General features: G+C 46.7%; 3 protein-coding genes across 3 annotated transcripts in view; 2 read left to right on the forward strand and 1 right to left on the reverse strand.

Annotated features, from left to right (window-relative positions):
* Window positions 1-2349: 2349 nt before the first annotated feature.
* On the forward strand, window positions 2350-6678 carry LOC125939882 (collagen alpha-2(VIII) chain-like). Its single transcript, XM_049655389.1, has 2 exons — window positions 2350-2741; window positions 6168-6678. Exons 1-2 carry the CDS (start codon window positions 2350-2352, stop codon window positions 6676-6678), a joined length of 903 nt encoding a protein of 300 aa, XP_049511346.1.
* A 6502-nt stretch (window positions 6679-13180) lies between these two features.
* LOC125939883 (uncharacterized) lies at window positions 13181-14850 on the forward strand. The gene is made up of 3 exons (XM_049655390.1): window positions 13181-13880; window positions 14357-14477; window positions 14832-14850. The coding sequence occupies exons 1-3, from the start codon at window positions 13181-13183 to the stop codon at window positions 14848-14850; spliced, it is 840 nt and encodes a 279-aa protein (XP_049511347.1).
* Window positions 14851-15277: 427 nt separating this feature from the next.
* The window catches only part of LOC125940385 (uncharacterized), a 41144-nt gene continuing 35267 nt past the window's right edge, over window positions 15278-21154 (reverse strand). Inside the window, 6 exon segments of the mRNA XM_049656488.1 lie at window positions 15278-15568; window positions 15643-15856; window positions 15858-16403; window positions 17593-17652; window positions 17746-17805; window positions 18037-18096. Of these exon segments, the coding sequence (XP_049512445.1) occupies window positions 15342-15568; window positions 15643-15856; window positions 15858-16403; window positions 17593-17652; window positions 17746-17805; window positions 18037-18096 (1167 nt within the window). The 3' untranslated portion in view covers window positions 15278-15341.

Raw genomic sequence — 21154 nt, forward strand, 5'->3', positions numbered from 1 at the left:
CTTGTTCGAAATGCGGAGCCTTCAGAAAATCTTGGACGAACTCTTCAAGGTGACGGTGGGACGCTGGGAAAAGTTATTCATCGCATAGCGTAGAATCTGATGTCGCTTAGTCGCTTCAGGCGACTCGTTCTGGCGGACGTTGCTAAAAGCTTTACGTGGCAACGCTCGAGTCACATGAAAGCTTAAGCACTGCAGAGACTCCCATAGAATTGTCACCTTTTCAACAATGAACTAAATGTAAAAAAATAAAAGAAAAGAAAAAAAATTTAACTTTTGCGCAGCTTTCAGAAGGCACACATCAGGAGCCGCCAGTCGGTCAGTGCAACAGGGTTGCGCAAATATTTTTAGTCCTAAGATGCATTCATTGCCTGGCTAACTCGGCTGCCAGTGCAGAATGAAGTGCTTTGAACGGCTAAGGCCTGGCACGGAACTAGAACCACGAAAGAACTAAAGCGCCTTAACATGACAATGCAACAAATTGGCAAGAATTGGCAACCGGGCTGACAGACATTATTAAAAATCTAGTTAATTTATTGTTATCTTGTAAAAAAATTTCACAGACGATTACGGTAGTAAGAACTACCGTAATCGTCTGTGAAAATGTTTTACAAAATTTGAGCGCAGCTGTATACGTGTTTTCATTTCGCGATATATTGGCTGGGGCGGACAATCAGTCTCGTGAAGCACGTTGCAAACGAAGCGAAGTGTGGCGCGACTGCCTCGCCAGTCGGGAGATCGCGAGAGGCAGCGCGTTGCTGACGTGTGGGCGCGATTCACAGCAGCCGGCGCAGATAGACCTCCGTTCGTGTAGCGCTTTTTGCCAGTATATGGTACCGGTGGCGTCATCGGTGAACAGACGACGCGCGCTACTCTGGCGCAATCTCGTAGCCATCGTCGCTACAGAGCCCGTCTCGCTAGGCAGTCCGCTTCTCTTCTCACGCTTTCGCCGTGCCCTCATTCTCCGCTTTCCTCCTCGCGGTCTCTTCGCTATCGCCGTATTTCATCCCCCGCTGCGCTCCGCGTTCGCTCTTTCATCATTCGCTGCGCTCTAAATATAAGACATTTGGCCGCCCCCCCCCCCCCCCCCCCACCGCTGGGTCAAGTCAGAACTCTGCATATTTACTCAAGAGTCGGGACTATGCCGCCGCTAAATTCGGAACGCTTGGACACCTTAGACATTGGAGCATACTCCTGTGCTTCGTTTTAATTATTGATCCGCCAGAGTGGCCTAGTGTATAGAGATAGAGTGCGGTGGCTGCAAGCGGTTCTGTACTCCACATAGAAATTTCAACACCACCATACAAATTTCAACACCGCAAGAAATCTTTGCCATCGTAGGTGATAGAGAAAATAACGATTGTGTGTACTAATAGATGCCCCTCTGTCAAAGGAATTAAACACTATGCTCATTCTTTCTTACCAGGTGCACTGACATTAAGCCTCACTTGTGGCTGAACATGACGCCCGACGAAGAATTTACCCATTTGCTCCGCCTTTCTTATGTTTACCGTGTTCATGGTCTGGTCAACGTCACTCTCGCGAAAGACGGGAACCACATCCTATTTGAAGTGCACATGGTGACCTCCTTCAACGGACGCTTCCGAAACATCGGTAAAGACAGCAGCAGTGGCCCCTATCTAGAATCAGTGTTAAAAGCCATCGGTCACGACGAAGTTAATGACACCATCATCAAGGAATGCCTCTCTCTCGACGATGACATCGCACACCTGGAAAATTACGGTTCTTCGCCGTTGCCGATTCCTACGAACGAGTGCGCAGATTTCCCGCCGCAAAAATGGATTGCAGTGACGAACTCTTTCGAAGGCATGGAAAACCTGCCAGGTGACACAAAGGTCATTGCCGCGAGATACAACGACACCTGCCGCAACTTAGGATCAGTGCTTCTCAGCCAGGTTCCGCAAGTGAGGGCCTTCTACCCCATAGCTTTGCTGGCGGCCAACTTTCTGAAGCTCGACTTCATGATCACCTCGGGATCGAAGCACGACGCGAAGCTGGTCCGGGAGGTCTGTCACGCGGATACCTGGACCACCTTTGGGTTCCTCTTCGCGGACGCCCTCACGAAAGTGCTCTCCTTATCCCCGAAAGCTGCACAGACCGCTGGAAACCTACTTCTCGGCCCTCAAGGCGGTGATCGCTGAAGAGGCCCGCGTGCTCGGGATCTGGATGACCGAAGAGGACGGACGCGCCACGATTTCTAGGGCGAAAGCTCTTCAAGTCTCACACTTCGGCAACCACTCTTTCCGCTCTGAGAACGAGGTCGCTGGAACCAGGTTCGACGCGACTTTCAGTATGCGCGAGAATAATTGGATCTACAATAAAGTGAACGTAATGAAGAGAACGAGGGTTGCCGACGACGTCGACTCGTTCTCGCGAACGTCGGTGTTCGCTAGGGGCAATGTGGGCAGGTACGACACCGAGCTCGACAGTGACGTGAAGCTAAACTTGGTCTTCGTGCCGCACATGTTCGCCCTGCCTCCGGTCTTTTTCGACGAGCTGTCCGGGGCCAGCTACGCCAATATCGCGATGCTGGGTGTCCAGATGGCGCGACAGATGCTGCGGCTTCTCGTTAATGGGGTGGTCGCCTCAGCGTCGTGGTCGAAACAAACGATTACCGCTTACGAAGAGCTGAAGAAGTGCTACGTGAATTCCTCGTTCTCCTTCCACGGGCAGCTGGATGACGAACAGTTCGGCGATGCCATCGCGGCGGCCTTGGCGATCCGGTACGCATTCCTGTCCAGGATGAATATGACCGTTGCTTCCGACGATCGATTCTCTTCGAAGCAGCTGTTCTTTCGGAGGGCGTGTCTGTCGTTATGCGCCGGTGGAAAACAACGTGCGGACTTCAATTCCTTGGACCGAGACGCTGCCTCGGCATCTTGCACGCTCGGTGTGTCCAGCATGCCAGCGTTTCACGAAACGTTCGGTTGCACCGATGTCGATCCAATGGCGCTACCTCGAGTGTGTAAACTTTAGTTGTTGTTTTTTTAATGACCCCATGCGTTGTCAGATTTATCCCACACTGTGCATTTGTATTCGCTTATACGTCAGCGTGTGTGCATGGTGCTCGCTTTTTAAAAATGTTTCTGGCATTTACACTCGCTGTTTGAATATTGTGAGTATACGTCTTAACAATTCGAGACACCAGCAATCTATATAAAGCAAATAAAGGCGTGTTCGCCTCTTTTCATATTGCTCTAGGATACACACGCAACGGCAATTTGCTTTTTTCAATAGTGTGCCTGTGAATGGCATGCGTTTTTGATTTGCTTGCGTTCTTAAATATCTAAAACAAGGATTTTCGTCTTGGGGTACTCCGTTAGAAGTGGACTGAATTTGCGTTGGTCTGAATCTTAGCGGCATTGAGTCGTGTCTAGAACTTTTCATGCAAAGATTGTACAATGATTGCGTTGGGTTAGACATTTTTATCATACGCGTACTCCCAACATCATCTCCATTTGTTATTCCAAAGCTTATAATCACCATCTTATCCCTCCAGCATCATTTCATATTTTTTTCACCATCACTACCCAGTGCTATATCCTGTGCTTTGCCACGGCTAAAAACTGCTTGTTGATTCACCTGTCCTGCTACCGCGGTACAGGAATGGGAGGATATCTGGATACCTAGGGAAATTAAATGTAGTTGTAACTTGAACATATCTATAACGTTAACTTGCAAATCTGACTGAAAAACACATTTAGAGGAAGGAACTCGAGACGTGCTGTAGCAGACAACGTGCGGGATTCGCCATACATGTTCGCGCTGCGAAGGAGGCCTGGCGCTGGGAAATTCCCGCCCCAAGAAATTTCACCTTGCGCAATCATGCCCAGTTTTTTGGGACCGCTATATCCGTATTTGAAAATACAGACGGTTTTTATACTTAATCTGCGGGTGAGGGTGACGTGCGGATAAATTATTAAAATCAGCCGCGCCCAACGATTGGTTTGGCTCACGGCATGAAATCGTTAATGATCAAATTCTGGAACCATTGAATCTCCGTCCCTGCAGTCATAGCCTACATAGCGTTGCAGTCTCAGTATCTTATCACCATCGCAAATATAATCAAACGTCTTACAGGTATAACTTTCGAAATTAATTGTGTAATCACGACTTGTCGAAAGTATGTTTGTGAAAATGACCTTGGTCGAACGTTCTGCGTCATTTAGCTGAAATTAATTTGAAAACACTGACTTGAATTTTTACTAAAGGCACGTGTCACTTCTGACGTTGTCGTTTTCATTTTCAGGCTGCTTCTATATAAGAGCCACACGATTACTTGTTTCCCAGCAGGATGAGAAATAGCAAACATTTCATGATTTGAAGAAATGAAGGTGACCCTTTGGTGACGTGTACCGAAAATTTCAAGTGTGCAGGGTGCTTATGTGCTCAAATCACCGTTACTGAATACTCGTTTTCTCCCATTTTTCATGTGTTATACATGGAATTTAGTAGTTTTCCCCTGGTATCCTCGGTAAACTAGGGGTGGGCACGGTGTTTATATTTATTCGAAGTACGAAGCAATGTTATCAGTGACGAGCGATAAATATTTATTATGTGTACGTCTTTTGCAGCTTTTGTAGAAAGTTACTCATTGAAGCGTTCCATGGTGTCATACTGCCGCCAATCGAAATGATTTCTAGACCCATAAAACAACAGCACGAGACCCTGCCTCGAAATTCTTTGAAAGTAGGCAGAATTTTAAGCGCAATGCGTTGCGAAGCTTTCACTTTCCTGCTTTAAATGCAAGTGTTGCAGATAATTACTAACCCCTTTTTTTTCATGTGTTTTCGTGCTTGATATACGAGATTCGTAGTTCGTTTCTCCAGTGTCCTCGGTGAGCTAAACAAGGCATCTTGCTTATATCTGGGGAAAATTAGGGGCATCGTATGCATAATGTGTGGGCAATGTTCCAAATCGGTGCTTTAAATGTGCTTTTTTTCCAGTAGAATACGTATGCAAGTGGTCCATAGCGTTATTAGTGTGCTTTAAGAGCGGTGTAGCACTTTAAATGAGGCAGCTTCTGCATGTTTGGCCCCTGTAAGGACAAGGTAATTGGTGATGTGTAGGTAAAGTTGAATATAGAAGGGCTATTCGGGGGGAATTTCACAATAAATTACGTATGCAAGCACTCCAGAGTGTGATGAGCGTGTCCGTAACGAGTGGGCCTGAATTCAGCCCGCTTCCATGAGAAAACTTTAAAAGTCACCAAGACCAAATGTAGTGAAAATTGGTGGTACGCTATGGAAACTATCTGCTGTGCAAAGTTAAACGCGGTTGGATCAAGCAGAGCCTTTGTAAAAAAATAAAAAGTATTATTCAAGTGTTAGAGCGTGTGATATGGCCGCTATCATCTATACTTCCTAGTTCCCGGCATAGCGGTAGTTTACAACAGGCTTATATTTCGTGGAAAGGGGAGGGCGTCATGGTAATTGCAATGTGTGACAAAATTGTTGCGTTCCTGTCCACAGCGCGCGCGGAGCGTTGCAAATAATTACTGAGCATTTGTCCCCCCCCCCCCTCCCCCCTATTTTCGTGCGTCATAAGATGTTCCTATACTGTTGCGGCTAGAGGTGGCGTTTGGGCCAAGAATCCGCCAAGGCCATCGATGAATACATCCAGTAGCAGTAAATAGGAAACTGATTTAATTTACATTATGCACGCTGGTCCCTGGCACGGAATCCCACTCCATCAGGAGCATATTCAACGTCTGAGTTCGTATCAGGTCACGTCAACCCAACTCGAGAAACAGTTGGTACGCCACTGCAAGTCGTCCACGTAGAATGGCCGTTGAAGGCGAGCTGCAATGTCCGGGTGTTTCGTCTTCCATTTTTTGAGGTGGTGCTGCAGGGTTGGTGACAGCAAGAACGGGCTATAAGAGCAACATGCTGGGAGCCGAGGGCAAGTTGCGCAACTTCATCGCCCCGGAGATGAGACATGGTGAACCAACTTTCCAACTTCAGGAACTATGATGTCGTAGCGAACGAAGAGTCGCGTATAAGCGTACTCAACGCGGGAGAGAAAATCCGTCAGTTGATCGATGCCGAGTCTCGCTTAGCGGAAGGCCACGTGGCCGGGCGCGAGCCGCATGGGCTTTGAGCTCGTGATCGCCACTGCACGCGAAATGCGACGCCGAATCGAATACGCAGATACGACGGTCGTTCAGCGAGTCGTCCCCGCCTTAACCGCTTCGGGGGCCCAGCAAAGGTCAGTGGCCTCGGTGGACCTGCGCAGGGCTTCCCTCTGACTCCTCTCCTACGTGGCTCGCGACCGCGCCGTACTATACGTTCGAAAATCATGGCCGCTCCTGGTGGGTCGCCCCGGCCTCCACCCCCGGGCTTTCCCCCGGGCCCGCCGGGTTTGCCATCGTGCGGCTCCCCCGGCGTGCGGCCCGGTTTCCCGATGCGGCCTACCGGACTGACGCCTCCCGGTGGCTCGCCTGGCCGTGGTCACCTACCGCCCGGTGGCTTGCCTGGCCGAGGTTTTCCGCCCGGAGCACCGCCTGGAAGGGGTCTTCCTGCTGGCGTCCTGCCTGGAAGGGGCCTGCTGCCTGGTGACTCGTCCCTGCGACCCGGCTTCCCGCCAGGTCCCAGGTCCACCGACGGGTCTCACGCCTCCGCGTCCGCCGGGCTTCCCTCCGCCGCCCCCGCCCGGGCCTGACGAAGGAGCGCCGCCCGAGGGAGCCGCGCTGCCGCCGCCACCGCCGCCGCCGGTGCACATGAAGAGCATGCACATGCACATGCACATGAAACATACACATGAAGAGCAGGTTGTCCATCTCCGTCTTGTTCCTGTAGGTCCAACGAAGGCGTTCGCTGGTATATCGACGCGGCGGTACACGGTAGGTCATCACAATAGCGGTGGAGTTGCACACTTTTCGTCGTTTTTGGACGAAGTTGGCGAGCTTGTAGTCGTCAGGCATATCTGACAGTGGCGGACTCTGCGGTGTAGTTGGCGGGAAATAGCGCGGTCGGTCGATGAATGTGAGCCCTCTGGTGGAAGGTGTTGGCGCTGTTACGTATGATAGGGTCGTTGAAGCTGTGCATATGCTAGTCTCGGGGCTACGGTTTCGAGCACTGCTTTGCCGGTGATGGTCGGTTTCCACGCTGTGGTGGCGGTCTTGTGAGGAGCAAGAGCGATGGCGATTCAGTTCGCCGTTTTGTATTTGATCTACTTAGTCGAGACTCAACGGATTGCGTGTTTCGTTTTTGGGCATAGTTTCGCGCAACGTTCCGTTTTCAGGCAAGTCGAACTTGTCGGTTCTGGTCGTGGTCTGAGGGCTCGTGTAGGCGATCACCTTCTCGTTGTTAAGGATGAGCTGACGCTGTACCCTCGCCTGGAACTTTTGCTTCGGTTGTACGCGCAGTGTCGGTGGTCTGGCCTCGGTCTGGAGCGTCGGTTGTGGTGCGCGCATCAAAAGGTCTTCCGGGTTGTCTGCGCTCACGCAATGGCGTCAAGTGTAACCTTGGGTCAAAGTGTGAATCTCGCGATTACGGTACCTTACGAAGGTCTCCAAGCGGTTGGCGTCGCCAGATATCCAATGCAATAGTGCGAAGTGGCACAACTTAGGTGAAAAGTATAGGCGAGGGAAAGTCATTTGGTTATTTATATGCTGGACTCGCATCTCTACCAACTACTTTCGAATATGTTACTTTTAATGCGCCACCGATTAGTCAATAATAATAATGACTGAAGAGGAGTAATCGCGTTTCCAAAGTTTAGTTAAACATCAAAAACTCAACTCTTGAAATGGGGCTTTTATAGGCACATCGGCAGTTTGAAGATCTGTCCTTTTTTCTAACGTGCTTTATCTTACACGCTAATTATTACGATTATTTTATTCATTGCATTCCGTACGTATGTGTGGAGTTGTAATAAAATGGCAGTATCTGCAAGGGGAAACATTACAGCAATGTTTGTAAATGCTTCGACTGGTGTTATAGCACAACTGGTATTCATTTATGTGGTAATAAAGTATGGTATGCGAGCGTAAAACCCCAGAAGTTAATTTTATTTCATGTGCAGTGATAAAGTTTTGCACAAACGAAGGCTCATGAAAATTTTCATCTTAACCTAGCGAAAGACGCACGCTAGCTAGCTGAGCCTTTTTTCGCACCAGCTTGACAAGACATCGCAAATTTTGTCAGAGTAGTCTACATCGTAGCGACTAGTTATCGGCAAAGAAATTTAAAAAAGCTTAAAGTCAAAGGCACCAAGAGCTCAGCCTAGCTAGACTCAAAACTTCAACCAAACGCCCAAAATGCAAGAATATAGACCCGTGACGTCGCCTTGACATTCCTGCTCAGCGGTGCAAAATTTGAGGAAGTGACCATTCAAATCAAGATTTCTTGCCAAGCGAATAAAAGTACAATTTCGAAAAATGGCTGCAGAAGTCTTAAACTTTTAAAGAAACATTCGTAATCTTAGTGAATAATGCAGTCGGTAAATCTTAACATTTCCTGCTAAATGCGAGAAATGCCAGAAAAAAGGATTTCTTGCAATTGAAAAAGCGATGATATAAGACGTGTACTGCATGCAGCGTTAACTAGCAATTAAAGTCGACGGAGAATTAGAATATACTGCTAACGCTTCGGGCAGCTTACAGCTCTGCTCATGCTATAGCCAACCGCGCTACGCATTTATTAACATCGAGGGTGTTTAAGGCAGCCGTAATTTGCGAGTGTACCACGAAACTATCATCATCGGCATTGGCTCTAGCCTCGTCGTCTTCTTCCGCAATTTAAGCCAGCCGTAATTTGTGCGTGTGGCACGAAACTGCCGCGCCGTAGCCACGGCAACCAGGCGACGCCACAGGCACGGCTCCGCCGAGCTCCCGCCAGCTTCGCCGCCCCAGAGAGAAACAAGTAAATAAAACCAAATGAACGTTCTTGGGAAGGCAGGATTCGAACCCGGGTCCGAAGGCGAGCGTCATAACCACTGCGCTATACACCCACGCTTACGGAACGGGCATTTATGAAAACCTATGGTTGCATTGTACTTACGATTGCAACTAGAGTGCACTAGAGTATGGTCGAGTGGGACGAACGGCTGGGGCGGCGCATGCTTTGCAGTGAGGCGCCCGACGTGGAAAAATACTGGGGCGGCGCTGCAGTCGAAGTGGATTGGGCCGCATCAAGGTCGCGCCGTTGGAAAGTGCTGGCGATACTGCTCGGCAGGGTCATTCGTACAACTTCGCGCGCTAGTATTTGCGTTCAGACCAATCAAATGGGGTTCATAATTGCATATGACATGTAGTTATGCCTTAAGAATAAATTCCTTTTATTTCTTTTATTTATTTATTTTTTATTATTTTCTAATGCCGCTCGATGATTGCGCGTGCATTGCGGCCGCAGTGTCGGCTTTCATTCTACTATGTTATTGTACGGTTCTCTTTGGAGAAAAAATACTTTTCTCGTTCTTCAAGCAGCATGTATCTCTCGTTTGTAGTGTTACGCATATAGTTTTCTATCAGTAGGTCTTTCGAAACGCAGACGAAGCAACAGATGTAACCTTCCTGCTTGCCGCTTCAAACAAGTAAAGCATATCTGCCCCATCCGGCGCCTTGTACTTAGATTTACGGGAATCATTGATATAGATTTAAAAAAAAAAGAGTAAACTGCAGTGCAACATTCCATTCAAGTTTCCGCCTTTCTCGCGTAACAGAATGCGCAGTAATTGGTACGGGGTTATATATTGCTTTCGGACCTCGAGCGCCGAAAACGGTTTTATAGTTAGCCACTCTATATGCTCATCTTTGGCCGTAAGCCGTACGTGGAACTTTTTTTCCTGTCGATACTTCAAAAAAGAAAAAGAAAAAAAGCCTGCGCGGTAGCCTAAGCAGTGCCTATATCGTGGATACGACTTTGCGCTGCTAAACTGGAGCTCGCGGGTTCAATCCAGGTGGGAACGAAATGGAAAAAGACTCGTGTTAGGTGTGCTTTAAAGAACCCCAGGTGGCAAAAACTAAACCGGGCGCCTCATAATCATATCGTGGTTTTGTCACGTAAAACCGAAAATTTTGCTTATATTAAAAAAAATAAAAAAGCAGGTGGCTGCGTTCTTCGGCTTATTTCTGGGGATGTAAACAACATAAATTATTCTCGAGTCTGATTTCCGAGAAAAAACATGTTACGCTTATAATATATTTCATGTTTATAATATACAAGCTGCAGAGTTGAGCGGTCATACATGCTGTTCCCAAATGTATGACTGCTCAACTCTGCAGCTTGTATATTATAAACGGCTGCGTTCAGTTATCCGGTGCACTATCATAATGAACCTAATGAAACAATTAAAGGAACGGCATGTCCCACATACACGCTGAGATATGTGCAGATCTATTGCGTTCGTTGAAGAAGATAAGTGTACGTACCACATGGGGCACCCAGTTTTAATGGGTTGCAAACATGATGAAACTTTCAAACAAAGTTTTCCTTGTCTGAATCAAGTTAGCAAATTTACAGGCTGCCCCAAAACGGGGCGTTTATATTGAATGAGAGCTAGGAACTTGTTAATCAGGACTTATTAACACCCGTCCGTTAATTCTCTCAGGAACGGCGCCTCTACGCAACAGCCACGACTCTCCGTCAGCAAAATCATTCGGAATAACAGTCCTCACTTGCATGCAGTCACTCAGCTTTGAGATTTCAATAGTGCTGTCATGCGTGACATTCGAACGGAAATGACTATTCGGCGTCGTACAGTATATCAATGACACTTGCACACACGCACGCACGCACGCACGCGCACGCGCGCGCACACACACACACACACACACACACACACACACACACACACACACACACACACACACACACACACACACACACACACACACACACACACACACACACACACACACACACACACACACACACACACACACACACACACACACACACACACACACGTTTTGCCTTCTACGAATATGATTGCTGAGAATGAGAGTTTTATTTCCAGTATTCACTAATAAGTGTGTTACTGCAAAACGTGCGCTTATTCCGGTCGCGAGTTCTCACTGTTTCATTTCAATTATTGCATTTAGACTATTTGTTATTTTTCCCTTACCTATATATATATATATATATGATGTACCCTTTGATTTAATTACCTAGAAATACATTGGTCATTCTTCGCGCCACGCAGTTAATAAATCTGGTTTATTTCGCTCTAATAGTGTTTTCTTCGATCATTGTCCCTGATCAATATCCAGCAACAAGAAGCGCGCGTAAAATGACACGGTATCAATAATAAAAATTTTCAACGCAGCCTTCATGGTGCGTAGTTACCAGTTACATTTAGAGGACAGTGGTAAAAACAGCAGTTCACATGACTAAAACTACATTTGGTACAGGCCGTCAAGAGTCATGGGCACTCCGAAGCAACTAAAACATTTAAAAAAATGTACTGGACAGAGGTTCTGCGAGAAAAACTGGGCGTCCCGCGCTCGCTAGCAGACGACGCGCTTGACAACGACAGCAAAATTGAAGACGTCGCGTTGTATAATCCATGCCTGAAATATATATGTTTGGCAAAATGGTGTAAACATAAATTTGCAGTTGAAGTAAAGCACTATTTTAAGAGCGTACTATGCGCAATCGGCCTCGGCGCCCGCAGCGAAAGTACGTTGAATACGCACTAGCGCTAGTCCTAGTGCTAGTGCGTCGGCTACGTCAACAGCGGAAGCGAAACATGTGCATACATCGATCCTCACTTGCGTTGTCATCGTCCACGGACGTTGAGAAAGCCACAGCCGCGCTTTCACTACGAGCGCCGCAAGCCGCCATTTTGCTTTCTGCCCACTGCTACAGTACCACTGCCCCTACAGCGCGCAGTGCATTCAGGTCTAGCGGCAGCCGCGTGAAATAGAACATGTTCTATAGACCTTTTCACAAACCGACGTTTGAGCAGCGCCATTTGCCGACGCGGGCGACGTCTAGCGTCAGAACATGTTATGCCACCATTTTGGACTGTGCGTCTTGCGAGAGCAGGCCGGCCGCACTTCGTTTGTGGGATGTTCGCCGAGGATTGTTTCAATTTTCTCCCGCTTCGCTTGACTTGTTACGTGTTTCACGTGCTCGCGTGAGCGATCTGTGTGAGGAGCAATGGGAACAGCAAGCCCAGCCAGTGGATCTGACATTTTGTCGTCGGTAGCGGCGGTAGCCGCGTCTGCTTCGTCGAGACCTGGCGTGCTAATCAGCGGTAAGTATTTTTCATTGCTATTGCTGGGCACATGTGACTGTAGTCGCAGATTGAATCTGATCACCATCGCGGTTGAGGGTTACCTCATTTAGCGACAGCAGACGCGTACGTAGCTGTCGAGCTAGAACTAGGCGCCGGCGGCCAGCCGACGCGTGTCAGCGGTTGGTAGATATGCGGTGGTTACTCCGTACGCTTCAGACGCAACTCAGCAGCTCAGTCATGCTAAATTTATTGAATCTGGTGCAGCGCAGGGTGCTCATAACCAAATGTCAAAGCAGGAGCGTGACGCTCGAGCAGCGCGGTACCTGCAGTGAACTGATGCGCGACAGCGATCACAGATGTCAGCGCAATTGATACAGCCCAGGTGCTAGATTTCGAAATTACCTTTATGTGCAGGGCCGCGCAAGGCGCCTGTGAATGTCGAGAGAATGTCTTGGCGGACACAGGGACTGCATACATCTTAGGAAACGATTTTTCCAGATCGTTGCGAAGTTCCAATTTACCGACTAGTTCTCTCGCAGAATGCTTCAATGTGTCTTATACCGGTGTCACACGGCCACTTTTGATCGCGATCGAGCCCGATGGATCGAAATTTTCGACCGCGATCGGCTCCGTTCCGCCGATCGAGCAAAGCCAATCGCGACCGAGAAATTTGATCCAGATCGGGCTCGATCACGTTCAAAAGTGCGCTGCGTGACCCCCGTATTGGGCAGTGGAATGAAGTGTTTGAAAGAATAACAAATGTAGTCTCTGCCACTACATACGAGAAAATATTGCATCGAAGAGCTGACAATTCTCACATGTGCCAAAAACGGTTTACCAAAATGCGTTATGTAACTGATGTGTGCATTGGTTCATATTAGACTGAAATGCTACGTCCTTCTTCACCGGCATGCTATTTCAGAAGCTCATTTGTAGCAGAGGTACTTAGCAAAATAATTGCAGGGAAGTATTAAGGAACATGAGTGGGCATGTGAAAAAACGGTGCTTTACACGCAAACATAGGGTGACTTACCCTATTTCTTTATTTGCAGAAAACTTCGTTTATGCCCATCCGGATGACATTAAAGAATGGACCGAGGACATGCGGGACTGGCCTGAAATTAGGGGACCAGATATAGTGTATTATTTACTGCATTCGAAGGCCTGCGACCTGCAAGAAGTACGATGTTACAAGTCCTTGCAGTCATACAACTATCTGCAGTCAGGCTGGGTCGGCAAAGTTCTCCTGCACAAGGTGAATGAAGACATTGTGCTTTTAAAGGCAGATGTCACGCCTTCACAAGCTATAAATAGCAAGCCTCATCGTGTGTGGGTGTCCGCAAAGAAGCAAGGTGAAGTTTTACGTGCAGGCTGCACCTGCATGGCTGGACAAGCCAGAGTTTGTAGCCATGTAGGCGCCGTACTCTGGAAAATAGACTGTGCTGTTTCCCGTGGCATGACTGGAAAGACTTGTACCGACGAAGCTGCAAAATGGAACAAGGGTACAACTCGAAACGTCCAGCCCTCTGAAATTGAGGCAATCAACTTCAAGCTTCAAAAAAGAACTGTTGACCCAGCTGTACAGCGTCCAGCACGAAATGTGCAAGTGCTGCTTTCTGAAGCTGAAATCAAGAAGTTGCGTGATAACTCCGGTTACCCTGAGCTGTTCAATATACCAGGTATGCTTCGTAGCACCTATGAAACTCCACCAGTGATTACAGAACCACAAGTGACAGCTTAAGAAAGTAAAAAAATAGCTTGACTTCTTGATGTAACTGGATTAACTGGCTAAAAACACCATTAATGCATGTTTTGCTGTGAAACATCAATGACAGTATTCTGAAAGTGACAGCTTTACATTTGAAATGTAAACATTGCGGCAGACTTGCCTCCAAAACCTGTCCACCCTAAAGAACGTGTCGAATTGGCATCGAAACGTCAGTTCTTTAATGAATCTTTCGTTGGAGTGCAGTATTTTCCCTCTAGCTTTACATTTGGTGATGACGCTGGATGCTAAAATCAGCTTCTTAGTTCCTAAAGGCCATATTTATTCTAAAGCTGTGAGCTGCAGTGATAGCGATGTTGTTAGCTTTACATATTCAATAAGTTGCACTACAGTCTCTCCACTGACATGCTTTCTTACATTCACTTCCAGGAACACTGTTGCACACAACGTTTACAGCAGTACCCCGCCTGGCTGCACCAATAGCTGACCATGATGACTTGCAGCACTGTGCCCAGGACTACATCAGTACACTGCCCACGAGCTGTGACCGGTGCAACAGTTTCTACACAAAGTTTATAGATATTTCACCAAGAGCTGCTGCATGCCTCGAGGAAAACACAAGAGAGCAGGACAGCCCGCTTTGGAAAGTTGCTCGCTGCTTGAGGCTAACGGCATCAAATGTTAAAAGGGTGCCTAAAAAGAGCACAACTTCATGTAAAGCTGCAGTGGTAGCCATGTTGTCACCTAGATTTTCAGGGAATGCTGCTACAAAACACGGCCATAAATACGAGCCTGTTGCGCGTGAGCAGTTTTAAAAAAAACTGGGCTAAATGTGACACGCTGTGGCACAGTTGTACATGCGACAATGCCTTGGCTGTCTGCTTCACCTGATGGTGTTTTGCAGGCAGCTGACGCACTCCTAGAAGTGAAATGCCCATATGTAATGGATGCAGTAGACCTAATAAGGGCAGGGAAGTATGATGTGAAGGAAGTCGGAGATAAATACATACTGCCAGAGAATGGCCCTAACGGGTATTATGGCCAAGTGCAATTCCAGATGTATTGTACTGGCCGCAAGCTATGCTACTTTTACGTTTGGAGTGTAAAAAGTGATGCACTAGTAACGGTGCCCTTTGAAAGCTCTTTTGTAGTTGCTCAAGTGCCAAGACTACAAAAGTTTTACTTCTGCGAGCTGTTGCCGGAAATGGAAAAGCAGCATGCACAAGGCAAACTTTCATTGTGTAAGGAGTATATGAAACTATGTGAACTGTGATTGCTAGCAGCATTGAACTTTGCAGCGCTGGAAAAGTGCATGCCAGCCCAATTTGTGTAAATAAATGTCTAACCATGTAACACACAGTGCAATAAAATTTATTTCCAGAATGATACTGTGATGAACTGCATGGTTGAGTGCCTACTCATCCCTTCCTTCGACACATCTGGCAATTAAAGGGCCTTTTAAATTGCAGAGGCCAGCACAGACAAATATCATGTCACTTATGATTTTCTTTGATCGTATTGGCAGGGCTTGCTTGAATATTCTAAATGTCTTCATTCTGTTTATGGCCCTTTCAACGTGTATGCGCACAGACGCAATTCTCCTTGTTTGAGTTACTTCACTTTCACTGAGCTGGGATTTACCTGTAAAGAAACAGCAGGTAAAACAAACAGATTAGTGAAGTTTGGAAAACAAGAGAGGTAAGTTTAACGCTTACCTCTTGCGAAAGAAGGCACATTGAGTTTGACGCCTTGAACGTCAAGATATTGGCTCAGCACAAAACCTCGGTCGGCCATCACTTCATCACCTGAGCCTAGGAAGTCTTCCACGCCACAGTGACCCATTATATATTTGTCCGAAGCTCTTCCACCATATGCACGAGACACAAACATCACATAGCCATTCGGTGCAATGGCAGTAAGGAACTTCACTCACTGTATTGTGCGCTTTATAGCTGCTGTAGGTTTGAGCTCTAGCAAGCAGCTTCTTAGGCCGCTGAAGGAAGACCTCGGAGCAGTCTATGATGCAGGTTGTTTTCTCATAACCATTCTCAGCAAAAGATTCTGGCATGCTATTTCTGATTAGTGATCGTGGCAGCCACACCACAACTGTCTTCATAACCTTCTGCAACACAGACAGGGTGTGCATGAACAGCTTGTGCACGTATGAAACGGAAATTCCAAATATTCTTGACAAGTGTCCGTAAAGCAGGCCAAGACGCATTCTCATTAAGGTCAGTAGCAGTTGGTCGTCGACTGAGAGTCTTAGGAAGTTCTTGCTGCTTTCAATTTTTACAGCTTTGACTAAGCTGTCAAAGACGGGTTTTGAGATTCCTGTAAAGAATTCACAGTCTTCTTTTGTCAAGCTTGATGACAAGCCTTGCTGCTTTCCGAAACTGTATTGCAGCCCAGATTGGGAATAGGTGTGGTCATTGTGGCCAATTTCCTCCCACTGTGTTGACTTGTCTTTTGTCGAGACCTGTTGAAGGGAATTGTTGTAGTTATTGCACTTAAGCTATTCCTTAATACGGGGACTGCTGTCTACACTTAACTCGGAAACTGGTGTCCCTGAGACTATGAGCACTAAAAACACCTGCCAAGCAAGTTTATTCACTGTGCAATGTGACTTTTCTCAAAATGTCCTACAGCCAGAAACCAGTGTGCACAGTGGTGAATTGTTTGCATAATGTGAGTAAACGCTGTACTTCATCAACTTGGGCATTACATTATGGACATTTAATCAGTGGTAACTGCACACATTCTGGGCTTCACTAATACCGGCAGTGTGCCTTGTAGTCCTCTCTCTTATGTGCTCGCTGCGTAATGGCTTGCAATTGTGATTAAGATAAAAAATACCTTGCAATGCTCTTAGTTACCCTAACATGTCAGATGGCTACCTGTATTACTCACACTGTAATATAAAAGTTGACGCAGGAATGCCTAGTAGGCTACCACTATCTGTCACGAGGAAAGTATGTAATAATTGCATCTTGCCAATACTCACCCTGTGGGGCAGAAACTTAGGCTTGAAATTATATTGAGGACAGAGCAGTGAGCTATGGAATGGAAAATGACAGGCATAGCATTAAGAGACAAGAAAATACAGTGAGTAGGAGAACAAAAATGAGTTAAAGATATCCTAGCAGCAATCAAGAATAAGAAATGAGTGTGGACAGAGCAAGTAATGGAAATCAGAGGTAACCGCTGGTCTTTTAATGTAATGGAGTGGATTCCAAGAGAATACAAGTGTAACAGGGGTAGCAAAGAGACAGATAGGCAGATGACAAAAAAATTAGCGGAGATAAGGTGGCCACAGCTGGCACAGGGTAGGTTAATTAGAGGTTGACTCAAGCCGTTGTCCTGCAGTGGACACAGTTATGCTGCTGCTAATAGTGATGTGTGTAATTTTATGGTCTAACTTGTGCTCTCTTGCAAAGCATTTATTCATTCAAACTCTAGCTGGAATCTGGAGTGTTCTCAAAACGTTTCACACTCTATGACAGGCACAACTTCTATCAAAGGCAAGAGGGCTGTCACTGATAGTAAGAAACCCATAGCGTGCTATCATCTCGGTCATGTCAGCTGGTAACAGCTGTTACAGGTGTTCACCCGTGAAAGTGGTCTCTGAAGCCAATGCAAAACAAATAAAATGCTTTGATGACACTTACTGTGGAAAAGTGTGCATCTTGAAACTGCTGACAGTCTTCTTGTGCTCCCTTGGGTAGCACCTGTGTAAAATACACCATATAACCAACCAGCTGAGATAGCAGGGCTTCATATATTACAGTTATATGAGTCGACAAAATACTCTGGTTACTTACAGTGGAAGTGTCTGCGTCCTCAAAGCGTTCACTGTCTGCTGGTGCTCCCTCAGATGGCTCCTGCATGAAAAATATCACGTTGTCAATCAGCTCGGCATGCGACAGCTTCATTAATTCTGAGGTGTGTTTTCAAAATGCTCTACTCTTTGGTAGGCATCACTTTATCATAGGCAAAACTGCTGTCACTGAGAATAAAAAAGCCATAGCATGCTCTCGTCAGCAAGATATGGTGTGCACCAGTGGTACAGACCCCTGTAGCATTAGAAGATAAAAAGCTTTGTGGCTACTCACAGTAGAAGCGTCTGTGTCCTCAAAGCATTCGCTGTCTGCTGGTGCTCTCTCAGATGGCTTCTGCATGGAAAATATCACGTTGTGAATCAGCTCGGCATGCTACAGCTTCATTAACTCTGAGGTGTGTTTTCAAAATGCTCTACTCTTTGGTAGGCATCACTTTTATCATAGGCAAAACTGCTGTCACTGAGAATAAAAAAGCCATAGCATGCTCTCGTCAGCAAGATATGGTGTGCACCAGTGGTACAGACCCCTGTAGCATTAGAAGATAAAAAGCTTTGTGGCTACTCACAGTGGAAGCGTCTGTGTCCTCAAAGCATTCGCTGTCTGCCTGTGCTCCCTCAGATGGCTCCTGCATGAAAAATATCACGTCAATCAGCTCGCCATACTGTATAGCTTCATTAATTGTAAGGTCAGCTTTCAAAATGCTCTACACTCTATCGTAGGCATCACTTTTGTCGGAGGCAAAACTACATTTAACTTTCAAACTATCAAACATCAGTGTGCTTTTCCCGCATGCCTAAAAACATGCTTCCCTGCACGTTTGGGCTGGCTGACTTGCAATGTTAAAAAAGCAGTGCTAGACCGCAAGACAACCGACACAAATGTGTACACCATACAAGCAGCACAAAAGCACATAACCAAAAAGAAAGCCAGATGCCACACAGCACTGTGTGGTGGCAGTCTTTTTTGTTTTCTTGACCTTTTTATTCCATGGCACAAAACCAACATACTCAATTGTCTCTTGACAACTGCACTGTATGTCTTTTCTTTCTTTAGTTGCCTTTTGCGCTTACGCTGCTTGCTCCCATGCATAGACTGCTAATGATCAGGAATTAGATTATCACCGTTCAGGGGAAGTTGAAGCTAAGCTGCCTGCTAGCACGTCACAAAATATTTTGAAACAAAGTAAATACATGCACACGAGTATTTGTTAGCCTTCTATCATCCAGATTATTTTTAGCACATTAGTGACAGTAACAATAGCCAATTTTTTCAAGCACCAATGTATTCAGAAATTTCTTTCCTCACAGCATTTGTGAAGAGTCAGGTTATGCCAGTGCTCACTTTGATAAAGCCTTGGATTGGTCCCTGCTTCTGCCACAAAGTGGTTGGAAATATTTGGCATTCTAATTTGAAATCCTTATAGTCTCAAGATATGGCCCTCTTGGAGTACGGTAAAATAATTTACTCATTATTTTTTATTGAGGTGAGAAAGTTATCTCATCTGCTATTCTGCAGGCTTTTATGAAAGCTGTCATGTATTATTTCCTTGGACATTCCCACTGTACAAAACACTAGTTCCTGCTTGCGTATGCCGACAGGAGACAGGGCGTTGCTTCATTGAAACTATTGATGCAAAAGCTGCTAACTAGCACTGGACAGCGTCCTGTTCCTTGTGATTTTCGTTTTTCGGCTGGCTTTCATCGCGCCGTAAATGAACGATTGCGCAATCTGCAGCTAACACACCAACTTTTCTGGGTCCAATATTTTGAAGTACCGAAAACGTTGGCTCCATACTGACCTTATGTGCGCAGGCTTCGAAGCCAGAATCTAAGGGCCGATCGTCAGAAGTTCCTGTGCTCTCGTCGCTGGGCATGCACTTCGCCTGAAAAGCAAGTAGAAAAAGTCATTACAACGACCACTGCAATGTCGCGCTTGAGTACCTTCTTAGCTGGCGGGATGTATTCGTGCCTCACCAGACGACGCCGTCCCAAAACCACCTAGAGATAATGAGAAGGCTGAGCAAAATGATCTAGTGCGCTTTTCAAAGAAAGAACGGGAACTCACTTTTCTGTCGTAGCCCAAATGCAGCGCGGGCACAGCGTTCTCGTCAGTCTTTCTTCCGCCAACGAAATGTCGTGAGCAAACTCGCGACCACGAGGACACTGTAAAATCTTTCCGGTTCACAGCAGCTATCCATTGACGCCGCAAATCAGGTGATGCAGGAAACCGGTGCAGCGTGAACATACCACATCGGCAATGCTCTCGCGGAGTGCTGTGTTGTGGACACACTATAGTCCCCAAAATCGTTCTTTTCCGCTGGTTGTTTGTGCACCCATAAACTGCACAGTGCTGGCCTGTAGACTTTTCATGAGTATATGCCATTATTTACGAGCGTAAGTCATTCGTGACAAAAATAAACGGAAACATCGAAGGAAAGCTACCACTCCGCAATGCAAGCGCAAGGCAAGCGCACAGTCCAGACCGAACAGGCAACACTGACACATACTCTCCACGCCAGACCGTCGGAAGCGCCCTCGTGAAAACGTCTATAGCCCACGAAAATGTTGAAAGCCGGGTCCACTCACCTTTTGATAAATCGTTGGATTGGCACCTACATCACTGGCCATGCTAATACACGAGCTCTCGTCGATGAATGGCATGAATAAACACAGATCTGAAAATTTGATTTCACTGAAAAAATGGTAAGCCTATAGCCCACGAAAATGTCGTCGCCAGCCGGGTCCACTCACCTTTCGATAAAGCGCCGGTTTGGTACCTACATCACTGGCCATGCTAATACACGAGCTCTCGTCGATGAATGGCATGAATAAACACAGATCTGAAAATTTGATTTCACCGAAAAAATGGTAAGCCTATAGCCCACGAAAATGTCGTCGCCAGCCGGGTCCACTCACCTTTCGATAAAGCGCCGGTTTGGTACCTACATCACTGGCCATGCTAATACACGAGCTCTCGTCGATGAATGGCATGAATAAACACAGATCTGAAAATTTGATTTCACCGAAAAAATGGTAAGCCTATAGCCCACGAAAATGTCGTCGCCAGCCGGGTCCACTCACCTTTCGATAAAGCGCCGGTTTGGTACCTACATCACTGCCCATGCTAATACACGAGCTCTCGTCGATTAATGGCATGAATAAACACAGATCTGAAAATTTGATTTCACCTGAAAAAATGGTAAGCCTATAGCCCACGAAAATGTCGTCGCCAGCCGGGTCCACTCACCTTTCGATAAAGCGCCGGTTTGGTACCTACATCACTGCCATGCTAATACACGAGCTCTCGTCGATGAATGGCATGAATAAACACAGATCTGAAAATTTGATTTCACCTGAAAAAATGGTAAGCCTATAGCCCACGAAAATGTCGT

The sequence above is a fragment of the Dermacentor silvarum genome, chromosome 9, assembly GCF_013339745.2.
Source record: "Dermacentor silvarum isolate Dsil-2018 chromosome 9, BIME_Dsil_1.4, whole genome shotgun sequence".
Lineage (NCBI taxonomy): Eukaryota > Metazoa > Arthropoda > Arachnida > Ixodida > Ixodidae > Dermacentor > Dermacentor silvarum.